General features: G+C 36.7%; 2 protein-coding genes across 2 annotated transcripts; one reads left to right on the plus strand and one right to left on the minus strand.

Annotated features, from left to right (window-relative positions):
• Window positions 1-9,423: 9,423 nt before the first annotated feature.
• Window positions 9,424-9,948, minus strand: LOC106694000 (uncharacterized protein F54H12.2-like). The gene has a single exon (XM_014443813.1). It carries the CDS (start codon window positions 9,946-9,948, stop codon window positions 9,424-9,426), a length of 525 nt encoding a protein of 174 aa, XP_014299299.1.
• Window positions 9,949-11,561: 1,613 nt separating this feature from the next.
• Window positions 11,562-12,916, plus strand: LOC128668517 (uncharacterized). Its single transcript, XM_053741666.1, has 2 exons — window positions 11,562-11,641; window positions 11,821-12,916. Exons 1-2 carry the CDS (start codon window positions 11,562-11,564, stop codon window positions 12,914-12,916), a joined length of 1,176 nt encoding a protein of 391 aa, XP_053597641.1.
• Window positions 12,917-24,043: the final 11,127 nt, after the last annotated feature.

Genomic DNA, 24,043 nt, shown 5'->3' on the forward strand with positions numbered 1-24,043 from the left:
AAGCTCATCTACTTCATTAATAGCATCTACGTGATTTTTTTTATTCGTATTAGCATTTATGCAGCATTCTCCATTGCAATGCTTGCACTGCTGAGTACAATGAAGGCCCGCTTTTCGGCAGCTGCAACGAGATGTACTGCAATCGGTTTTGCAACCACAAGCAATCTGTAAATATATTATGAAATTTTTTTATTTGAGTTACCGATGACCTGACATGAATATATATTTCAATGCTAAAAGATCGTCTACAAAATACAAATTTACTTACCAAAGATAGTAATGAGTGCGGAGCTGGTTCTGTCATTATAGGTGTCATCATCATTATTTTTTGCCTCCACCCCCATTGTTCTGGTAGCAATTTATTGCCTAACCATGATTGCACTTGATAAAAAACTCGCTTGATGTGCTGAATTAGGGCACCTTTGGTTGGAGGTAGCTGGCTTAATTTCATATCTGACGTTTCGACACATCCAGAGTTGTCGAAACGTTTGCATCTGAGCTCTTCTAAACCAGATATGTCACCATTTGCACCGTATAAATTGAAAATAATTTTTTCAGCTACTGAATATAAATCTTCAGTTGTGATGTTTATGTTGTAGTATGGCAAAATTTCGTGCTGAAGTTCTGAATTTTGTTCCAATAATTTTAATAGCATTTTCTTCTTTTTACCATGCATTGCATTAGTCGTATCACATCCTGCAAAAGTGTGGGCAAAGAGAATGAATGGTTTTATTGAAATGTCATCTCTAGTAGTGTACCACGTATCTTGCGTCCTGACATTGTTACACTTTTTAAAATATATTTTGTGATCGATAGGAGTTAAGCCGATTAGTAGTACGAGTAAATCGATGTCTGTACCAACAACTGCAACTGATTTATCCGCTGTATTCAAATCAATTGCTGTCTCCACAATTGAAAAGTCAGCATCTTCAAGTGCTATTGTCACATTCATTCCAGCGCGCAACGAATAATTAGCCAACATCGCTACGAATCATTGTTTATTCATTATATTAGCCAGAAAACTTCTTTGACGAGTTTGAACAATCATATCTTCTGAAAAATCAATATCGGCACCACTACTTTTTTGCTGCCTTCGAATTCTTTCATATGATTTTACTCCAATATATTCATTGTCATAACCATCGAATATGTTGTAACTATTCTGGTGATAATGAGCTCGTACGTAAGTTAAGTATAACTCACAAATATATCTATAATTTTTTCCGTACGGCCATATAACTTTGTGCAACAAAAATCCGTCATCAATTACAAATGTTAATGATGATAAATTTATGCAGCTAGTATCAAGTGATGGTATTGAATCATATAATTCTGACTTCTTGGTTTTTCTCATGGCTTCATTTTTATTGAATAATGATAGTGGATCTGATAACAGTTCGTAGTCAAATGCTTGACACTTTAATTCTGGATTTTTTTAAAATACGCTGGTTAATTTTTGAAATAATAATGCCGCATTGGTTGTGAATACACCAGATTGGGGAGACTTATTAACCGTTTTTGCGTTGGCTAATGATATTACTCTGTAGATAAATGACAGTGAAACTTTACTGGCTCTTTTGTTGACCATTGACATCATTCCTTGGTATCCTAACTCTTTAACATTATGGCAATTGATATCAACTTCTCCAATTACACCAGTACATAAAGGGATCAAATAATCTCGTTTCTTGAATGGGCCATGTTCCCGAAGCCAAAAAACAAATTTTGAAAGGTCAACTGTATTTCTTTTTATTCGACCCGCTGACAGGTCGACATGTTGTTCACTTGTAGCAGAACTGATACCAATATATTCTTCGAAAGATTCCATAATATTAAAAACCGATGGTATTGAGTCTAAATATCGTGCAACTACACTTGGAGTTACACCACGGCCATGCTTTGAGTCGGTTCCGAAAAACCGATTTAAAGTTTGCTCGATAGTCATATCAGCCCAGACTCCACAGAAAGCTTTGTCAGATCTTCGAATAGTAAAAAAGCCTTCTTTAGTAAATCTATAGTACTCTGTATCATCCATAACATATTCCAGTTGGACCATGTCTTGGAGATAAATCTGAGTTGATTTAGCATATGCGTGATGACCACTTGCGTAATAAATGGGCAACATTTTTTGGATACTTTGCAAATGCAACTTCCAATCACCTAAACGTTCGGCTTCAATAAATTGAAGGGTTACTGTCACGCATTCAAAATACTGCACCCATAGTTTTGACGTTGGACCCATATCTTTGAAAGCGTTTAGACTTACAAGCAAGTCATTTGTCATTTTTTTAATAGTTTCTTCATAATTGAAATCACCTATGCTTGAAGGTTCAGAATTCCACTGTTCAAAAAACTGTTCTAGGAACTTGTTATGTTCTTTGACACTATCACTATTTACATTTTGACATACAATGATATTCAGTGCAGTAAATGTCAGAATATGAACTCTTAATGATCCCGCATACGCATGACCAGTAAACATTTGTTTAACTGATCCTGAAGTATAAACAACTTCCCAGAAATCTTCTAAAGCACTACCATCCATCACGTAACCGATAAAACCCATATAAGACATCAGCAAATGAAAGCCACCTAAATGCACGATAACATTTTTTAAAGACTTGTCTTCGCAAGCTGCTACGATGGCTCGTGCTTTTAAATATAGAGGCTGGTTGAATGTAACAAAAGAAAACTTTTGTTTCAATAGTTTACATTCCTTATTTGAATTATGCAGGGCAGTGTTGAGGAATGTCATATTGGATGGTGGTTGATTAATAAAAGGCATGCACTTAATTTTCGAAGTCTCATATGAATATGGATCATTAGCAAGAACTTCCATAAATCCCTTCCAACTGGAGATCTTTGGCAATTTATTTGAACCTGTCCATTTAGCTGAGTAAGCCCACAAGTACGTTGAGTACGAATATGGTAACGACAGAGAATCAGCAAGCTTTTAACTTTTAATGTCCACGAACGTTATTTCCTCCAAGCCGTTGATTATATTACCAGTCATATGAGGAACAACATCAATGGTATTAACAGATGCCAATGCTGAAGCAGGTGGCATTCTTTTAAGTTTCTTTACTTTACCGAGATGAGATACACCATAACCAGGTGTATAAACGGTAATTCCTCCTAGTCAATGGAAGGGTTCATGGCCATCTAAAGTTTTGACATTGTGATCGGTATTATCATACACATGTTGCACAAAAATATTATCTAGCTCAATATGCGGTGGGTTCGTGATGACTAATGCTTCGTATAATTGTATATCATAATAAGATGAACATAAATCAAGCTTAGAAAGCATATCAATAATCAATTTCGAACCACTTTTTCTATATAAATATATATATTCCTAGAGCTAGTTGAAGGCTTGAAATGAAAGACCTCGATCGTACTCCGGATATTATCGCATGAGCTATGCTATCACGTTTCATGATTATACTTTCCTGATTATTTCGGTTTTTGGAATTAAATTATTCAAAAAACTTGTCAGTGATTAAAGAATAACTTTAATGATATTATCGAGAAACTTTTCAGAGGATGGATAGTATTCGATGTCATAATTTTGGGATTTAATATCAGATTGAACAATTTTTGCCGCTGTTTGCAAAATTATGTCTTTTTCTAAGCTGCTAATATTCACTGACTCATTCCAACGAATACAGGATATGAAAATATTTAATTTTGTATGAAATAATAGGTTGTTTCCCAACCTGTTGAATAATATCAACGTCGTTATTATATTTTTCTTTCAGCTTCCTGAATAATGTCTTATTTGACACTTGATAATCTTACATTACTGCTTTTAAATCACATAGTTGAAGTTGACATTGCTCATTATTTTCCACGTAGTCACAAACAGCATCAAACGCTGATTCAAGATCATCGATGGTATAAGAACCTGAACGTTTACCACTTGGTACATAAAAATACTCAGGAAGAGCTCAGAGACTCGACTGACTCAATGTTCAACTTATAACGTATACCGTGCTAAAATTCCTCGACGGAGACGCGGAACAGTCCGACATCGTATGTAGCTACCCACGTGATGAATAAATGATGAGAAAAATAATATTAAATGATAACAACTACTGAGATCAAATTATAATAGAATAATGAATTTAAATAATTGTTAAATTATAAATAATAATTAATTGTTGACGTGCCTGGACCAGCCCCTCAGGCTGGTGTTACGTCCAGCTAAAATGCTGAACGTTGTATCTTATTTTTAATTTCTGTTTTATTTATTAAAATTGAGCCGACGACCAGATCTTACTTTTTTTTTTTTATTATCATTTTAATGTTTCGATAATATTTAGTGATAAGACATGACGAATGTAAAATGCTTTTAAGGGATTAAGACTTGTTTGCTTTGACATTTTTTTGAAATGCTAGAGCAAACACCTAAATGTAATTTTAATGACCCCTCGGGTAATTGTAAAGGCCCAAAGGCCAGCTGAAACATTTTCATAGAAATCTAAAAATATTTTTATCAGCAAGGTGTACGTGGAATAGTACACTTCGGTTGAAATGTTTTATCAAAGAACAAATAGACATTTATGCCATTAGGAAAATAAAATTTAGATGTCTAGACGGAAAAACTTTTGATGACAAAATAGTCATTAAGAAAATAAATTTTATAATAAATAAAATTTAAATAGATAAACTTTGTATTCTAATAATAAGGATTTCAAATTGTTATAATAAGTTAAATTTGAATTTTTATAATAAAGATTTAATTTGAATTTTCATAGTTGTTATAATAAATGCAATTTGAATTTTTAGAATAAATAAAATTCAAATTTATCATAACAAATAAAATTTAAATTTTCTTTAATAAATAAAACTTAAATTTTCATAATAAATTGAGCTATTATAATGAATAAAATTTAGGTTTTCTTAATAAATAAATTTGAATTGTTGTAATAAATAAATTTAAATTATTATAATAAATAAATTCAATTATTGTAATAGATAAATTTAAACCATTATAAGAAATATAATATTGTACATGTGAGTGTATGTGTGGATGCGCCCGCACATAGGCCCACATTGAGGCGTGCCCTTACCGCTTCCCTGGGTAAAAGCCCTTAGGGAAAGGGAAAGCTCCAAGGAAATTGTGTTCCGATTGGACACAGTCTTCCCCCCAAACAATACACAAGATAGACTAATTAGAAAAATATAAAAGGTGTCGCAGAACAAAAAAATACTCTCTTCAGTTTTAGTTCCGGGTCTAACAGGACGATTAGCTACAAGTGTCCTCACACTTTCGCACTAGTTCCGCACTAGTTTAGTTGTTCCTTTTACAAGTGTCCTCACACTTTTACATTAGTTCCACACTAGTTTAGTTTTCATTGAGTGTACACACACACGTTTCAAATTACACTAGTTCAGTATTAGTTCAAGAATCTACGAATATTCTATTGATTTAATGTTTTTATAAAAATAAATTTAACGGTGAAAATAAATTTTAAACAAAAATAATACGTTAGAAGCAGTGAAATCTACTACAACTACAATAGAAATTATCCAGTTGCTGCGACACCAGGTATTGTAAACTTAAGTTACCATATAGTACGAACGGACTTCCAAGCCGAAAATCTCTCGTGACACCAATTATTAGAAATATTTTATGTTAAAATTACTGGAAAAGTCTCAAAGTAAGAATTAATTCTTTTGTAAAATTCGAATTATACGGATAAGTGCGGGCGGCTCGCCACCTTACGTCTCCGCTATAATTTCGAATTAATAACCATTTTTTCGGGTTGAAAAATCAGTGTCGCCTAATTAGCCTTCTAAGAATAAATTAACTTCCAATTATTGTATCTACGTAATTGAAAAGTTGTCTGATTGTAGAATATATAGTGATTTTAATTGTATAAATAATTTTTTTTCCTCCCACCACAGCTCCCAGATAATACAACTCAGGGTGATCCCGGTCTATTGGTCGAAAGACTAGGGCCGAAAATTAATTAATAATTATTGTCCATATCGCAGTATCAGCTACTTTGGACGTAACACTGGGTTAGTGCACGCAGGCGACAGACCGTTTATCCAAAAAGGACAAAAATTATTCAAGGGGAATTTACGAGGGAAAATGCGAGCAAGCGATTTGAGACGAAGCGGATAACCACTCGAGCGACACAATAGAAATTAAATAAATAAGGAAAAATTGTAAATAAACAATAGATAATAACATACAAATAATAAATAAGATTAGGAAAAGTAAGATGAAATACAATATACAATCGTTGTATTTTTACCACTGGGGGTTAATTTATCACACAATAATCGCAGTATTAAAACAAAGTACTCAAGCTCAATATACCAAAAATAAATATAATTTGATTTAATTAATAATATTGATTTTTAATATTAAATAAAAGAAACAATTATATCATTTAAAATTTTCCCAAATTAATAAATAATAACAATATTTTTATTTCGTATTATCTCTCAGCACTTGTGAGAGAGAGAAAGATACGGAATTTTTCCTCACTTACACTCAAAATAATAAATTTTTCTCTCTTTGAAATAATTTATAATAAAGATTCAATAATAATTTTGATCGCTGGAGTATATCAATAAATCAAAACAAGAAAATAAAATCACTTAGTTATTTCAAGTAAAAAAATAAAGATAAATAATAATAAATAATATCTTACAGATATTCTAAGTAAATAATAATTTGAATAATTTGGGAATGTTTCTACCCAAGTGATGATGTCAGTACTTGAGGAATTTGCTCAAGTACTGTATGTGCACTAAAGATATATATATATATATATATATATATATATATATATATATATATATATATATATATGCCTATCGACAACGTTTATCCAAAGTACTTACTCTTGAATAATTTTCGACTAGTTAAATTCCAAAATAGACTGGATACTTCACCAGGTAAATTATCGAAAGGAACAAAAATCCACAACTGACTTTAATTATTACTAATCCACAAAGGGAAAAAAACGTATATCAAACGTATTAACAACGACCACAGTGACAAGCGTCCGTTCTTCTTGATACCCCATATCTTTCTGCCTCAATTACTCTATCCTCCACCTGTTGGTCGTCGCTCACGTGGCACAATCGTCGCCCTTATTTACTATTATGAGTATTTTTACTAGCCCTGGGCCAAGTTTTAAATTAAAAATATAAATTTTAAGAATAATTTTTCGACACCTAAATGATACATGAATAATTATTTAAGTGTATGAACTATTTATTTATATCATATGCATGTTTTCATTTTATCTAATAAATTAAATAATAATTATTTTTAATTATGGGATTGATGCCGGTTATATAGTCAAGGTATTGATTTTCCCCTACCTGGTGGGCAATATTTTTCCAAAACATCAAATGGAATCCATAATCGGATGGCAAGTTTAATAAAAATAATATGTTAAACAAATGTTGGGGCATAATGTCACGCTGGATTATGCATCCCAACTGTTTCAAAATCATAAACAAAAACTTACAACTAATAAAAATCAATTGATTGTATTTTTAAATTATAAAATAAAATTATTTCACACAATTAAATAATTTTGATTCGTTACGTGACAAACTGAATCTGAAAAAATTGAAGGCTGTAAAAGATTATTGGACTGTATGTGTGGAAAATAGCGTTCGAAGGCTACTTTTGTTCATAAGAAGTTTTAAACGAAGGGTAAAAAACAATAAAATAATTTCGTCTAGCTGTGAAATCCGTATTCTGTTTTACATCAATAAGTTCATAAACCAAATGAAAGTTCGAGAAAAAAATATCTCTGGTTTAAATTATAAACCATACAAACCCTTCCCTTCCTATATATATTGTAACGTATCTTTTACTTAGATAACTCGATTAGACTTAACAAAATTACACATAATTCTTATTCAATAAATTTACTCAATAACTCGAACTCAAAATTCACAGATCGGGCTACGTTACACTTCGCCCACCGTTCACTCCTCTCATTTCCTCCAAATCCTGATGGGCGCCAGCCGACTTTTATTTCCCCGGTATCGGCAAACGGTCTGAACGTACACGTAACTTAAAACCTAATATCTGAATCCTTCGGAGATGAGAGAAATGAACGGAGGTAGCGGCATGTCCCGATGCGCTCAGTATGCTAGGTTGTGGAGAGAGGGTCGCGGTTCTTTTCACGCGGAAGAAGCCGATTAATTAAAATTAAATAAAACAAATTAAAGGAAAGAAAAGTACATAAAATATCGTAAGGAGGACGCGAGAGCGACGCGAAGGGCCCAAGCGGCTCACGGTCGAGTACTCTCGGTCCATCAGACAAATAAATACCTGGGTATGACATCGGGAACCTCTCGTGGATGACGAATCACAAAACTTAACACAATTCCAGATAAATAACAAAATTATAATAACTAATGTGGTAACTCAAGACGGCAAAATCACGACAAATGGCTCTAGAAAACAAATAGAGCCACAAGCTCCAAACGACATCAGCCAAGGGTGTGGTCAAGGCCTACCTTTGGGGATCTCCGACTCACAACCACTCGCTCCAAGACTCCAAACTCGACTACTGGGTCGACTCGGACTCGAGCGACTCCAAAATCCAACTCTCGGACACCATGGTTAGTTCTCAACTGCTCTTCTCTCGTCTCCTACTCCATTCACGTCTACACTGTACTACTCCCAGTCACTCTCACATTCACGCATCTTCATCCATTCTTCCCTCACAACATACAAGCCGTACTCATACTCTCAACACACTTACTTCACCACAAACGTACGTCATACTCTCTACTCACTATCCCCTACACTCAACTCCACACACGTACTAACTTTATCTGTCTCTAACACACAGACTCACGCTACTCCCCTTGTAACTCCATCTCCTCGGCAATGTAACGTCACAATACATATAGACCACTGGCTGAAAAATCTGGTTGTAATGGTTTTGTAGGTATTTGACGCCCATCGACATAAAGTGATAAATAGTTAATATTGAAATGTTGAAAATTTAAAGGATTCAAACTTTTATCACCATTAAAGGCTTAATTATTTACGATTCCCAGAATAACTCTTTTAGGTATTTGACCCAGTATTGCATTGTCAATTGTTTCACCATGAACGCCTGTATGAATTGAAACTGCTTTTAACTCTACATGTGTTATAGGATATTTTACAGTGGTTTTAGTTAGTGATCTTGCGTGGGCAAGTAAAAAACTGGGCGATATTTTAGCTCTTCTCACAACTAGGCTAGCTTCCTGAATATGGAGAGTGAAGTTTTGACTATTAGCACCACCCATAAGACAAAACGAATCGCGAGATCTTGTTAGGCGTAAGCGCATTTCCACACCATTTATAAGAAAACTTTTTTAGTTATAAACATCGCAGTGTAAATGGCCAATAATATCTAAAGTTTTTCCACAAATTGAAAAACTTCAATGTTTTTTGAGACCCTCGTTGGCATCGGCTGCATCATCGAATTTACCAGGTGTATCTTCAGCGCAACCCACAGTTGTTAAGTGTGATTCTTTAGCATCATAATCGTAGTTTAATAACGTTGCTATATGCGCTCTGTATGCATATAAATTGTTAGGTATTGACACAGGCTTTTGATTGAATAATACATCGACTTGATTGAACATGGAATGCAATAATTTATTTACAGACCCGACTTTTGGCGGTGTTGTGGTTGCTGCTACTGCTGCTGCTGCTGCTGCTGCTGTTGTTGGCGAATTTAGTTTTATAGTTACACGGACACTGAGCATTGTATGAGCGAGGTCGATGTATTCATCACCTTGTTCTTGAACAGCAAACTCAATTGGTGAATTATCCGTTAATGATGAAATTGGCTTGTAATACACCCATTGGGAACCTTCAATCGCTGATTGTGTAGTTGGCAATGAAAACAGCTCCAACTCGGATTTTGCGCATTCCCATGAATGTATATGTAAAAAAGCCATTATAAACTGTTATTGAAATATGTCAGATACACTACGCTGTTTTGCTTTAGTATTCTTGACTGTGTTTTTCCGTTTTTTCTTCTATACTGTCTTTTTATGAGATTTTTTTTTTTTATTATTTTTCGAATTTGGTTTAGAACCTTTCTTATTACGTTTCTTTTTCACTACATGACCTCTTTTACTTGGTAACACGCCTATACTGCCAGTATTTAGCGACTGGCTCGGCACACCCCCGACCCTGTCATAAGACTATCAAGTTTTTGCTGAGCTTTGCGTTTTAAGTCATTACCCGATTTACGGAAACGTGTTTGAAAAGATTTTTTAATAGGTACGTCATGTTAAATATATCATAAGCTATATTCACACCCAACTGCGCAGCCTCTTTCTCCACAGCTTTGGCACCACTTTTTAAAAACGGTAGCACCTTCCTAAACAGACCGCCAAGAAAGCTACCAATACCATGGCCTCTTTGATAAGGTGAACCTATATAAAACTGGTGAATACCTTCGTAGTCGTGGCTACCACGTCAGTATTGCATCAGCTCGTAATGTGTCATTATTTTAGGTTAATGTTCAGTCACGAGCTTGATTAATTTGAATCAAGCTTCGTGCATTTCCGCTCGGTTCGGGAGTTGCCGAGCTCGCTACTGACTGAAGGTCAGAATAGTGCCGGGTCACTCGCTATTTGGGCCCGGCACATACAATTTCTAACTCAGGATCGTGTCATGACGTCCTGAAGACCCGCTACAAGCTGACCAATCACAAAATTCGTTTTATATTGGTCAGCCTATGAGAGAGCTCGCTATCAACTGCTACCTGTTGGCGCGCTTTTAAGCCAATAGGAAAATTCGTTATATGCAGCAAGGCTGCCACGTCGACACCAAGCTCCTCGACGACTCAACAACGCTACCATCTCTATTCATTCTACAACGTGTCTTTGCTACGTGCAACCTCGTGCTTGAACCGCTTCAGTAATTAACTTGTGTGAAATTAAACTAAACCGCTACGCTGAATTATCCTCAATATTCAGACAGTATATCAAGGCTGCTATTTATTGAGAATAAATAAATTGTTCTTTCAACTATAATAAATTGTTAATTAATTATTGTTGACTTAATCGCTACTGACCACGTGTCAATTTTATACGTGAATAAAATATCTTTGAGTTTGCATTCGCTATCGCATATAAATTATCTAGTCACATTCGCTCTTGAATATAAGTTCTCATAATTTTTAAGTGTAAATAAGTGTAAATAAATCTATAATTTATTTTGTGATAAAATCTGAGTAATTTTTAATTGTTTAATTCACCTCGCCTAAACCAGATCCAACTAGTTTATTCGCTCATTTTACATTTTGGTCCTTCGAGCCGGATCTGGCAAAATTTAAACAATTAAAAATTATTAAAAAAAAAAAAATTGTGAGAAAAAGTGTAGTGTCAGTTTGTGTCGTGAAAATCGCTAAGTGCCGTGGGCATTGCTGAGCACTGCTAAAGTGCTGCCCAGGGTGATCTATTCTACACACCGGTGTAAAAAGACTTTTTAAAAAAAAAAAGATCGAAAACTAAGCGTCGGTTTCACGTACAGCTTCCATTTTGTGCCTCGTCAAATCGAGATGGCCGCCGAAGCTCAAATCGCTCTTCAAATGCAACGCATCGACACGATGCGCAATATGTCCAACCGCTTGACTGACCTGTACTCGCTACCCAAGGTGCCGCCGCCATTGACGCAGAACTCGCTATCCTGACGGAATTGTGGAACCGTTTCAATACAACTCACGAGAGGCTATATGAAGATGTACCTGATATCATTACCAACGAATATCATACAGGTAATGCTTATGAAACTGCTAACGTTGCTTACACCTCTCTTAGAGTGAGACTCAGCGCTGCTAGACCCGCTCCAGAACCTGCTCATGAAGCCCAGCCCGCTAATCATGATCAGACCGCTTACTTTGGTGGAGTGCACAATGCTAACTTGCCACAAATCAAACTGCCAACCTTCCAAGGTTCGTATGACGAGTGGGACTCGTTCAAGGACTTGTTCACGTCTCTCGTCATTAATGAAGATTCGCTGACCGGGTCGCAAAAAATGCATTACCTGAAGACGCAGGTAAAAGGTGAGGCCGCTGCACTATTCGCTAATCTCCAGATCACAGGTGACGCTTTCCAACCTGCTTGGAATTTGCTGAATACTCGCTACACAAATCCACGCAGATTACTCGAAATGCATATCGATGATTTGCTGGATCGTCAACCTGTGACTTCACACTCCGCTGCTGATCTGGATGCACTGCTACTCGCTAATAAAAAATCGCTGGACGCTATCGCTGCACTGGGTATTCCAATTGGTGAGTTGGACCTCTTTTTAATTCGCTTGACTGTTCGCTGTTTGCCTTCAGATTTGAGAGTGGAATGGATGGCTTCGCTTGGGTTATCCAATGAGTTTCCCACCTACCAACAATTACACGACATGCTAAAAGCAAAGGTGCGTGCGTGGGAAAATTCAGAGATTGGCGCAACCATAACCTCTACACCTAAGAGTGCTAGTGAAAGACCACCATCACCTAAGAATTACGCTAAGTCAGCCGCAACCAAGCAAGTGAAGTTTGGGAACAGTCGACCCGCTACCTCATCAACGCCATCTACATCTACTGGTTCCGCTAGCTACGTTGCTTTCACTCCCAGGGATCGTACGAGTGAACCGGGCATGTGCCCAATCTGCAAGGAGAAGCACTTTGTTCTCTTTTGCCCCAGTTACCAGAAGGCGTCGCCACTGAACAGAAGAACGATCGTCCAGCATTATCGTCTCTGTTTCAATTGCTTGGGACGCCACCGCTACGCTGATTGCAGAACTAAGCAGAAGTGCCGCCATTGTGATCAGCCACATCACACGTCAACGCATCTTGACGATGGTGCTGCCGCTAAACCAGCACAGGACGCTCCTGTAGCTGACCCAGGTAACAAATAGTTCCAATTTTGGTAACTTTTGTTTTGAATTCGCTAACTTAGTCTGCTTTCAGCTCATTCGCTCAATGTTTTACTCGCTACCGCTATTGTTAAGTTGAATTCGCTAACAGGAAGTACATGTACAGCCCGTGTACTTATTGATCAAGGATCGGAGTTATCCTTCGTGACGCATTCGCTAATCAAGAAGCTGGATATTCAACTCAGTAAAGCAGCTGTACCATTACGTGGAATTGGTAATGTGTCAGCTGGGCATTCGCTTGGGTCATGCAAGATGACGCTGCATTCGCTACACAACAACGCTTCTATTACCATCCAAGCTCATGTGCTTGCTCTATTGACTGTAAACTTACCGTCATTTACGCTAACTAAAAAGAAGGAATGGCCGCATATAACTGGGCTACAACTCGCTGATCCAGACTTCTTGACATCACGACCTATTGACATCATTCTGGGTGCAGCACCAGCTGCACATATAATCAACGCTAAAATACGAAAAGGAAGTGACAATGACCCAATCGCTCAGTCAACATCGCTTGGCTGGATCATATATGGATCTGTGGACACCGCTACATCAAAATTGACCGCTTATGGTCATCATGTCACTGTTGATGATCAACTACAAGACTTGTTAAGCAAGTTTTGGGACCAAGAAGAGCTACAGACAGAATTCGCTACACGCTATACTGAAAAAGAAGAAGAGTGTGAACACTTTGTCAATACACACTACAGACAGTCTGATGGTCGATATGTCGTTCGCTTGCCGCTTAAATCTTCGCCAAGTCAACTGGGTGATTCGCTCAAAGCTGCACAATACGCTTTACTACGTCTTCGCAAACGATTGGAAGCTGATCCAGTCCACAAGAAGTTGTACTTCGACTTCCTGAAGGAGTATGAAGACTTGGGACACATGAAACGTCTGAAATTAAAGGATCTACCACCGAACAGCTACCTGTTGCCTCATCATGGGGTTTTGAAACCGCAGAGCACTACCACCAATCTCAGGGTGGTATTCAATGGGTCCTGAAAAACAACATCTGCCGTATCTGTCAACGAGATACTTCATGTGGGCCCAAAGATTCAAGTTGACATCAGTGATGTACTTATTCGCATCCGCTGCCATCGCTATCTATTCGCTACTGACGTAACAAAAATGTTTCGTCAGATTGTAGTTGACAAGGAAGATCATCATCTACTGTGCATACTCTGGTTTGACGAAGATGACATCCCAATAGTATTTGCACTCGCTACTGTTACTTATGGAACAACATCGGCTCCATATCTCGCTGGAAGAGCACTTTTACAACTCGCTGAAGACGACGGAAATAAATTTCCGAAGGCTGTCGAACCGCTAACTAATACACGCTACGTTGATGACATCTATGGAGGTGCAGATGAACTCGCTGAGGCAATCCAAGTTGCTCTCGACACAAAAAATATGTGTGCTACAGGATGTTTTCCGCTTGCCAAGTGGGCAAGTAATTCAACTGAATTACTCTCTCAAGTCGCTCCAGTTGAAACCCAAGAAGATACACCAAGAGAGTTTGGGGATACTACAGTAAAAGTGCTCGGGCTAACCTGGAATTCAACACAGGATAAATTCCAGTTCAGCTACTCGCTTCCAGAAGCATCACTAACAACTAAACGCACAATTTTATCTGACATTGCTCGCTTGTTTGACCCACTGGGGTTTTTGGCACCGATCATCGTTAGAGCCAAGATGTTCATGCAGAAGCTCTGGCTGCAGAACTTTGACTGGGATGCTACGCTATCACCGTCGCTTCTTCAAGAATGGAATTTGTTTCGAGATAAACTACATCAGATCTCGAAGATTCAGATACCTCGCTGAAATCATGTGAAAAATGGTGTATCAATAGAATTACATGGATTCTCTGACGCTTCACAACTCGCTATGGCTGCTGTAGTTTATCTAAAAGTTACTGACGCTACTAGAAGCTCCAATATTTCGCTAGTGTGTGCCAAAACACAAGTTGCACCACTGAAGCCTATAACTATACCAAGAATGGAGCTCAATGCCGCTGCCTTACTCGCTCAACTGGTACTGTACGTAAAGAAGGTTTTTAAACTTATGACGTTCTCTACTATTTCACGCGTCCCACGGCGGAGTGTGGTTGGCGCTCAATAGCCGTTATGGCTCTCCGTTGGTCGAAAACTGAAAAATAAAAATAAACCCAGAAAACAAATGTCCCACTTGGAGATATCCTGAATCTCCCTGGACTGGCTGCTCTGCTCAGGCTGGGTTCGAAAACCTAGTTGGGCGCCAGTTCGTGTGCCCCACGAACAAAATTAACTCAAAATTACACAACGGAGAAAATGAAAATGAAACTAAATAAATAACAGGATAGCGATTTCAGATTTAGGAATAAGGATAGCAAGAAAGATAGCAGTAATTAAGATAATAAAATTAAATAATTACCGGGTTGATGACCATTTGTTTTAATTCTCAATCATTTAATAAATTAATTAGTCATATATGTCGCATACTCACATAAATAATGTTAAAAAAAAATAATAGCAAATCACTTACAAAATAATAATAATAGTATGCGCATATAAAATTCAACTAATAACAATACTGCGTAAGCACTAAATGTGTTGAAAAAAATATATATATCTGTAAATAGTGAATAATTCACTCGCACATGAACATAAGCACAAAATAACTAAATACTTCCAGTAACGAATTCCCAATAAATTCCACTGGTGAATTTACGGTATTTCAAAATAATATTGTTTTGGACACAAATAATAAAATAAATATCACCTATTGGGTTTAATACTTATGAATGGTATTTATACCTTGATCACTCTCACGTGATAATTGACTAAGACTTGATGAATCAAACTCAAATTACATATAATAATAATTCAAATTAACAATAATTAATAACTCAAATTAATAATAATCAATACGCAAATTAGTAATAATTTACACTCAATATCCAGTTAAACAATAAGTAATAACTCAAATTATTAATATTAATACGCAATTTAATAATAATTCATAATCAATATTCAAGTAAATAATAGTTCATGACTCAGCTTAATAATAATTCATAAATCAAATCAATAATAATTCATAAATAATACTCAAATAAATAATAATTTATAACTCAAATTATTAATAAATCATAATGAAAATAACCAAACATTTACCACACTCAATATTTGGTAAAATATTACTGAATAATTTCACTGACTGTACTCATATTTACTGAGTATAACATTCACGCATTCCATCATATGCTTATGATGTTACTAATACTCAGAATTTACTATCTCTCTCTCACGCTTAGGCTATATACAAATGATCACCAACTCGGGAACCCAAATTACACGCCAATGTATTAGCCAAAAAGTACTTACAGTTACGTATTATTCAACTCCCTTGGTTGCACGCTAATACGGTAAATGTATTTTCCTTTATGTGAGTTATCAAAATGCTAAACTAATGCCAATGGGTTTATATTATCTACACAAAATACCAAATGGCGACAAATTTATAATTAGTTTAATGTAACAGAGCACACACGCTACTCTTACAGAGACTATCCCACGTCTGACCATGGCAGCACGTGAATCTCACGCCGGCACCTAGGCCGACGCCATTTTGTCGAATATCTCACTTTGACCAATGGAGATATACAACGGTCGCATGTTATTTCTTTACAGTACCATCAACGTACTACATAACTGTGGCCGTGTAATTTATCAAGTTCCCGACGCAAAATGACCAGTTGCCCTTTCATAATTAATTATTAATATGATTTTAAGATAAATCAATCAATGATTTATTTACTAAACTAAGAGATTTATTTATAATAAATAAATTTACTGATGCTAATTGCTGCGTTGACGCGCATGCGCCAACCAATTCAAAATAATCATAAGCACATAAATGAAATGCGCAACTATTTCCCCCAGCGCTCCAAAATCCAAATATATGCTCAATTAATCAGTTAAATCTCCTGATTAAAATACACTTTATACCTAAGAAATCAATAACGTATTATTAGCACAATAATTAAATAAAATCTTACATGTAAACAAACAATAATTATAATACAGTGTCGGATGAGACATGTGAGCAGCGTGTGCTGCCCTCTGTTGCCTCACCGACCTGATGCGAGACTGCCGCGATATTAAAATATCGTGACAAACTTGAAAACGTTCCAGTTTTCATGTGGACAAACTCCGCTGTATCCTTAACGTGGATACGAAACAACCTAGCTAGATGGAAAGTCTACATTCGCAACAGAGTTACCAAGATTCAAGAATCACTACCAAGTGTCAACTGGGATTTTGTTCCTGGGAAACTTAACCCAGCTGACTGCGCTTCAAGAGGTTTAACAGCAGCCAAACTAGAACAGCATTCGCTATGGTGGACGGGACCAAAGTGGCTCAGTCAATCAAAAGATAACTGGCCATCTTTTGATATCCCTACGCAGACGGTATCACATCTTGAAGAACGTCCAGGTCTGGTTTTTACCATCTTCAAGGCAGATTCACACCCGCTATACACGCTACTAGAAAAATTCTCTAAGTTGTCACCTTTACTTCGCACTCTTGGAATCTGTCTTCGTGCCATCGCTAAATTTAAAAAAGTGCCACAGTCCTCACTGGACACACCACTCTCTACAGTTGACCTGGGACTCGCTAAGACTTTGCTGATCAAGTATACTCAAAGTCAGTAGTTTTCGCAATAGCTGAAGCTATTGAAAGATGGTGATTTTCTACATCGAAATCATCACCTAGCTAAATTGATTCCCTACGTCGACTACAACGGAGTACTCAGAGTCGGCGGTCGCTTGAAGAATTCGCTGCTGGATAATGAACAGAAAAGTCCAGCCATTCTATCAAGGTCATCACGCTTAAGTACGCTATTGATAGATCATTCGCATCAAAGAACATTCCATGGGGGAACTCAATTGACTCTCGCTGATCTACGGAAATCTGTCTGGATAGAAGGTGGTCGAGTTCCAGTCAGATTACACATTCTTCGCTGCGTCGTGTGCACGAGACATAGAGGTGTTCGTGAACAACAATTAATGAAACAATTGCCATCCGCTCGTGTAAGACCATCTAAAGCATTCTTACACACTGGAGTAGACTACGCTGGGCCAGAAACACTGAAGACTTTCCAAGGTCGAGGTGCCAAAACCTATAAAGGATGGATCGCTGTGTTTGTATGTCTCGCTATGTCCGCTATACATATTGAAATTGTCACCGATTACTCTACTGACGCTTTTGTCGCAGCATTTAGAAGATTCACTAGTCGAAGAGGCGCCTGCAGTATCCTATACTCGGACTGTGGTACAAATTTTGTAGGAGCAGACGCCACGCTTAAGAAAGAATTCGCAGCAGGATCGAGACAGCTAAAAGAACTTCAGTATTTACTCGCTACGGATGGCACTGACTGGAAGTTCAACCCACCGAGCGCTCCTCACTTTGGTGGCAAGTGGGAAGCAGCCGTAAAGTCAATCAAGTTCCATCTCATATGAACTATTGGTGAATCGCTATTGACTTACGACCAACTCGCTACAGTCTCAACACAGATTGAGGCTGTGTTAAATTCAAGACTGATCGCTCCGCTATCTGAAAATCCTGCAGATTTAACAGCTCTAACTCCTGGAAATTTTCTCATCGGTGAACCGCTAATCACTGTACCTGGGCCCTCGCTACTGGAAAATAATTCAGCTATGTTGTCACGCTGGCAACAACTACAACAAATGTTCCAGAGATTTTGGAGTAGATGGTCATCAGAGTACCTACAACGTCATCAATCTATTTCGAAATGGCATAATCCGCAAAACAACATCAAAGTGGGTTCATTAGTCTTGTTAACTGATGAAAGATTCCCACCATCAAAATGGCCGCTTGCTCGAGTACTTGCATTACATCCATGCAGAGATGGACTGACTCGAGTAGTCACGCTAGAGACCGCTACCACGGAACTTGTACGACCAATCGCTAAGCTGTGTGTATTGCCAGTTCACTCTCCAGAAGACAATCCAGTCGACGCCGTCACCAGCGCTGGGGAGAATGTTCAGTCACGAGCTTGATTAATTTGAATCAAGCTTCGTGCATTTCCGCTCGGTTCGGGAGTTGCCGAGCTCGCTACTGACTGAAGGTCAGAATAGTGCCGGGTCACTCGCTATTTGGGCCCGGCACATACAATTTCTAACTCAGGATCGTGTCATGACGTCCTGAAGACCCGCTACAAGCTGACCAATCACAAAATTCGTTTTATATTGGTCAGCCTATGAGAGAGCTCGCTATCAACTGCTACCTGTTGGCGCGCTTTTAAGCCAATAGGAAAATTCGTTATATGCAGCAAGGCTGCCACGTCGACACCAAGCTCCTCGACGACTCAACAACGCTACCATCTCTATTCATTCTACAACGTGTCTTTGCTACGTGCAACCTCGTGCTTGAACCGCTTCAGTAATTAACTTGTGTGAAATTAAACTAAACCGCTACGCTGAATTATCCTCAATATTCAGACAGTATATCAAGGCTGCTATTTATTGAGAATAAATAAATTGTTCTTTCAACTATAATTAATTGTTAATTAATTATTGTTGACTTAATCGCTACTGACCACGTGTCAATTTTATACGTGAATAAAATATCTTTGAGTTTGCATTCGCTATCGCATATAAATTATCTAGTCACATTCGCTCTTGAATATAAGTTCTCATAATTTTTAAGTGTAAATAAGTGTAAATAAATCTATAATTTATTTTGTGATAAAATCTGAGTAATTTTTAATTGTTTAATTCACCTCGCCTAAACCAGATCCAACTAGTTTATTCGCTCATTTTACAGTTAAGTAACTCTTCGGAAGTGTAAAGTTCCTGACGATGTCCCGCTTTCGAATGGTATAGGTTTACCAAATTCATCTATTAGATTAATTTCAATCGTTGTAAACTGTGTGTGAAACAGGTATATAGGGGGGGGGGGTGGTGAGAAACTGCTGATTTTTACGCAGTCGTAATTGTAGTGGTCGATATGAAGAGGCACTGGTCTTAGCAAAGGCGTCTAAACGTCACCTGTCATATAATTTTCACAAAGGTCCGAATATACGTAAATAGTACCTGGTAGTGCAGCGCTCAGAGCAACAGGTTTGGTGGCTCTGTACGGTATATTTTTCTCTATTATTTTTGGAAAAGTTTTCGGGGGTTGAATCCAAAAATAACCTGTAGTTGTTCACTAATTTTTAGAGTGTGTGATACATCGTCATCTGTACATGCTCTATAGGCTGTAATATAGCTGGCTGAATCGTATTCGGATTTGATATGATCAGAGAACTCTTTTTGTTTATGAATAGTCTCTACTAGAGCTTCAATATATTTATACACACCGTAAGGCACGTTGCCTAAAATTATTTCGTATTGCAATTCTTCAGGGATACTATCCTCTGTACCACTCGGTTTTATATAATTCGTTATACCCAAATAACTATCTTCATTATCCTGTGTAATATGCAGAAAAGTCATAGGTATTTGAATTTCTATCAATCCAACTTCCCATTCACCTGGTAGCGTTATAGTATGCGATAACCGTGTAACAAATCTTGTAGTCGTGTTTTCAGGAAAATATGCCATACTACTGTTACTAGGGAGAACAACGTAAAAATTATCACGCACGTTTGCCATTTTTACCGGACGCGTGATAATTCTTTAGTGTAAAAAATACCGTTTATCGCCTCGTTATTTAAATCTTTCAATAAATATACTACCGGATACCTGTATGTAGAGACAGACGCAATCCTAAAAATTTCTTTTGACCCGCCGCTTTCATAACCTTTTACGAACGGTGCTTTCGCTTAACTGATGCGTAGCAATTCAGCAGTATTATATTTAGGTTGTCTTACTGCTCTTTTGACATACCGTCTTTGTAAATTATGAAATGCATTATCAGCGTTTTCTTTGTTAACTTCATATTGCGCCGTTTTTATACCACTATGTTTTGCGCGATTGTAGCTATAGACAATTTTTTGTAGAACTTCAACGTATCTCTTTGAATTCGCGTGTGTGAAATACCTCCATAGTCTCTCTTTAAGAGTTCTGTTGGAACGCTCAACAATGGCCGCTTTAACATCAGGGTTTCTAATTGTTCTAGATATTATATCCTCTTTCTTTGAAAGTTCTTGAAATTAGTTGCCCAAAAATTCTTTACCTCTGTCTGTCTGCAATAATCGTGGCTTACGTGAACATGCCCGTTTCAAAATTTTCTTAAAAGCTTGCGTGACACTAATATTTGATTTATTAATTACAGGTTCTACCCAAACGAACTTACTCAACACATCGATAACAACTCATAAATAGCCAATATTATTATTATATGATGAAATATTGCGAACGTCAATTAAATCAGCCTCCCATAAATCATCAATTCTTGATACATTATAACATCTTCTGTCAAATCTGTGTCTGTTCATGCGGTGTGCATTGTAGGTTTCTTGTTTTTCCAACCATTTTTGAACACTCCTTTTCTCAAATAAGTCCGTTGTAGGATCTGATTAAATGCTGTGTTTTAAAGAATTAACACTACCAATAAAACCGGCAAAATGGGCAGGATTATAGTAAGTTTTTTCTAATTTTTTAAATATTTAAGCTTCACCCATTTTATTTTTCTGCATTCTGAAATACCTTCACTGTACTGATTATCCGAGCTTGGTGTGTAATCAGATGACGTGTTTATACGTAACTGCGTTTTATTTAATATTGTGTTGTTGATATTATCTTCAATGCTGGTGCTACTTTCTTCGCTAATTTTATTACTATTAGATGTCTGTCTTAATGAATTCCTTGGTATTGATGCAGATATATCACGGGAATGAAATAAATTATGATTTCCTATGTATTTACGAGGTACATGCGCTGCAGGTAGGATCCTGGAAAATTGACGTTGACCAATAGCGTTGCTATTTTTTCTGTGACGCAGAGCCTGATTTATAAGATCAATATATAATATTCGATCCTATTATTTGTTCATTATTGATAGTTACTAAGCCATTAGAATCCGATGATATAACATCATCAGGTAACTTTTGTAACTTCTTTAACAATAATTTTGCTTTATTTTGAAATATAGATGATACGCTTTCAATAATTGTACTATTAATAGCTAGAAAATCCTTATCGATAGTTTTTTCAACAACGGGCCATTTACTATGATGATGATATGAAGTGTTTTCATTAATAGGTTCAAATTTGTCAGCATCTATTAGTCTTAAATACTTTTCTAACACTTGTGAATAAGCAGACCACTTTGCGCGATCGTCAGGATATGTTTCAGAATATAATATACGGTACATTTCACTATCTAACCTCGATAGAGTTGTACCTGAAGTTTGTATACTCTGTTTTTGCGATGTAGTCACATCTGCTAAATTTTAAACCACTCTTGTTACAGCATCGTCTGTAAGAACTGTTTTTTCAGGAACCAGTACCATTTTACGGGCATACTCCATTTTAATTAGATATAAAGGTGGATAATAATGTGCCAAGGATAGGTGCTAAAAAAAGCGGTAAAAATCCGTCTTTTTGAACAATTATTTTCTTTTTCTGTTGTAGGCTACTGTTAGGTGAAGCTAATTTCTGAAAACTTGTGCGTGGCGTTTTAATTTTTGTTTATTTTGTTGTTTCAAATCAACACTACCTGGTCAGATGTTCAAAGCACACTCGCAAATACACCTTATTAATGCAGTATCAGCCTTACGCAGTACAGCTTGTCTCTGTTCTTTAGTCGTAGAGCATGTAGCTTGTAATAAAACTAATGTTTTTTTCCCGAGAGGTGGCTTCTTTGCCATTACGATTCTACTATTATTTGTAATATCACGGTGTATGTTATTTTAACCGGTTGAATCCGGTATGGCGTTGGATCTAAACTCGTCACCGTAACGTGGACGATATGTTGTTTGTTCTACGGTTGACACTGTACTGAGATCTACACTTTTTGGTACTTTACTGCACACCACGTTGCGAATAAAGCGACAATTTGATTGCCAGCACCTACTGTCACTCACAGGATTGTCTGCTTCAAGCTAATCACCTATTACTAGGCCACACTCAAAACATTTAACACGGTCACCTTTACCCGTATAATAAAAACCAGCATTTGCTAGTTTTTCTGGCGATACTAACTGCATAGGCCATCGCGCATAGCTTTGCATTCTTATCGCTTCTGAACGATAACTAATATTGCTATACAACGTAATTTAAGCCATTATAGAAATTATTACTTATTTAGATTTTTTAGGAACATATGCAATCTGATATTTATCGTCAGGAAAAATGCACGTATGAAAACGAAAATTTTCAGGTGTTGCTTGTTTTAAATCCAAAAAAAGATAACTATGTGGCTTAACTGTAGCATCATAATATATTTCTTGTAAAAAAAGAAGATTTTCTGGACATACTTGTCGCGCTAAATGCTGTATTTGTGATCGGTCTTTAGGATTTTTAAAAATCACTAAATAGTTTGAATTTAATGAGATATCTCTCTGACCACGCCCTCAATGGAATATATTTTGCGTAATAAATATTACACTAATATTTTTATGATGACGGCCTTTCGTAAAAAGATCAACGACCGTATTATTTCCGGCTTCACGCATCAAATCATCAATAATAATTAATTTGGCGTTATTATCAAAACTATAATCGTTATTATTGGGAAAACCTTCACAAAATTCAATTTTTTCAAAGTTAGGGTATTCTAAATATGTGGGTTGCCACTCAGCATAGTAAAATATTATTCTTGAAAATTTAGTATCACTCATTTGTTGTAAGTATTGTATAAATTTTTTTCCGAAAACTGTTTTACTACAGCCAGTGGGGCCACAAATAATTGAAGTTCACGGATATTTCCAGCGAGGGTCCATTAGCCAGCTTATACCAGAGTAGTTGTGTTCGTAAAATTTTTAAGTATCGTATTATTTAAAAATTTATATGAACGGTTTTGACCGCTCTTCAATAATCCAATCACGTAAACTTATAGCTTGGTTTAAAGAGCAGTTCCAATCTTTAGCTGTACAGCTCTACTTTAGAAAATGGTGTAAAAAACACTGTGTTTCGATATTTTTCTTTAAAATATTAAACTT

The sequence above is a fragment of the Microplitis demolitor genome, chromosome 9 (genome assembly GCF_026212275.2).
Source record: "Microplitis demolitor isolate Queensland-Clemson2020A chromosome 9, iyMicDemo2.1a, whole genome shotgun sequence".
NCBI lineage: Eukaryota > Metazoa > Arthropoda > Insecta > Hymenoptera > Braconidae > Microplitis > Microplitis demolitor.

Bases quoted from the DNA above. Each gene is read 5' to 3' on its own strand.
- LOC106694000 (XM_014443813.1), bottom strand. From the start codon at position 9,948: ATGGCTTTTTTACATATACATTCATGGGAATGCGCAAAATCCGAGTTG.
- LOC128668517 (XM_053741666.1), top strand. From the start codon at position 11,562: ATGGCCGCCGAAGCTCAAATCGCTCTTCAAATGCAACGCATCGACACG. The intron at 11,642-11,820 runs GTACTCGCTACC...CACCTCTCTTAG, and splicing joins TCCAACCGCTTGACTGACCT to AGTGAGACTCAGCGCTGCTA.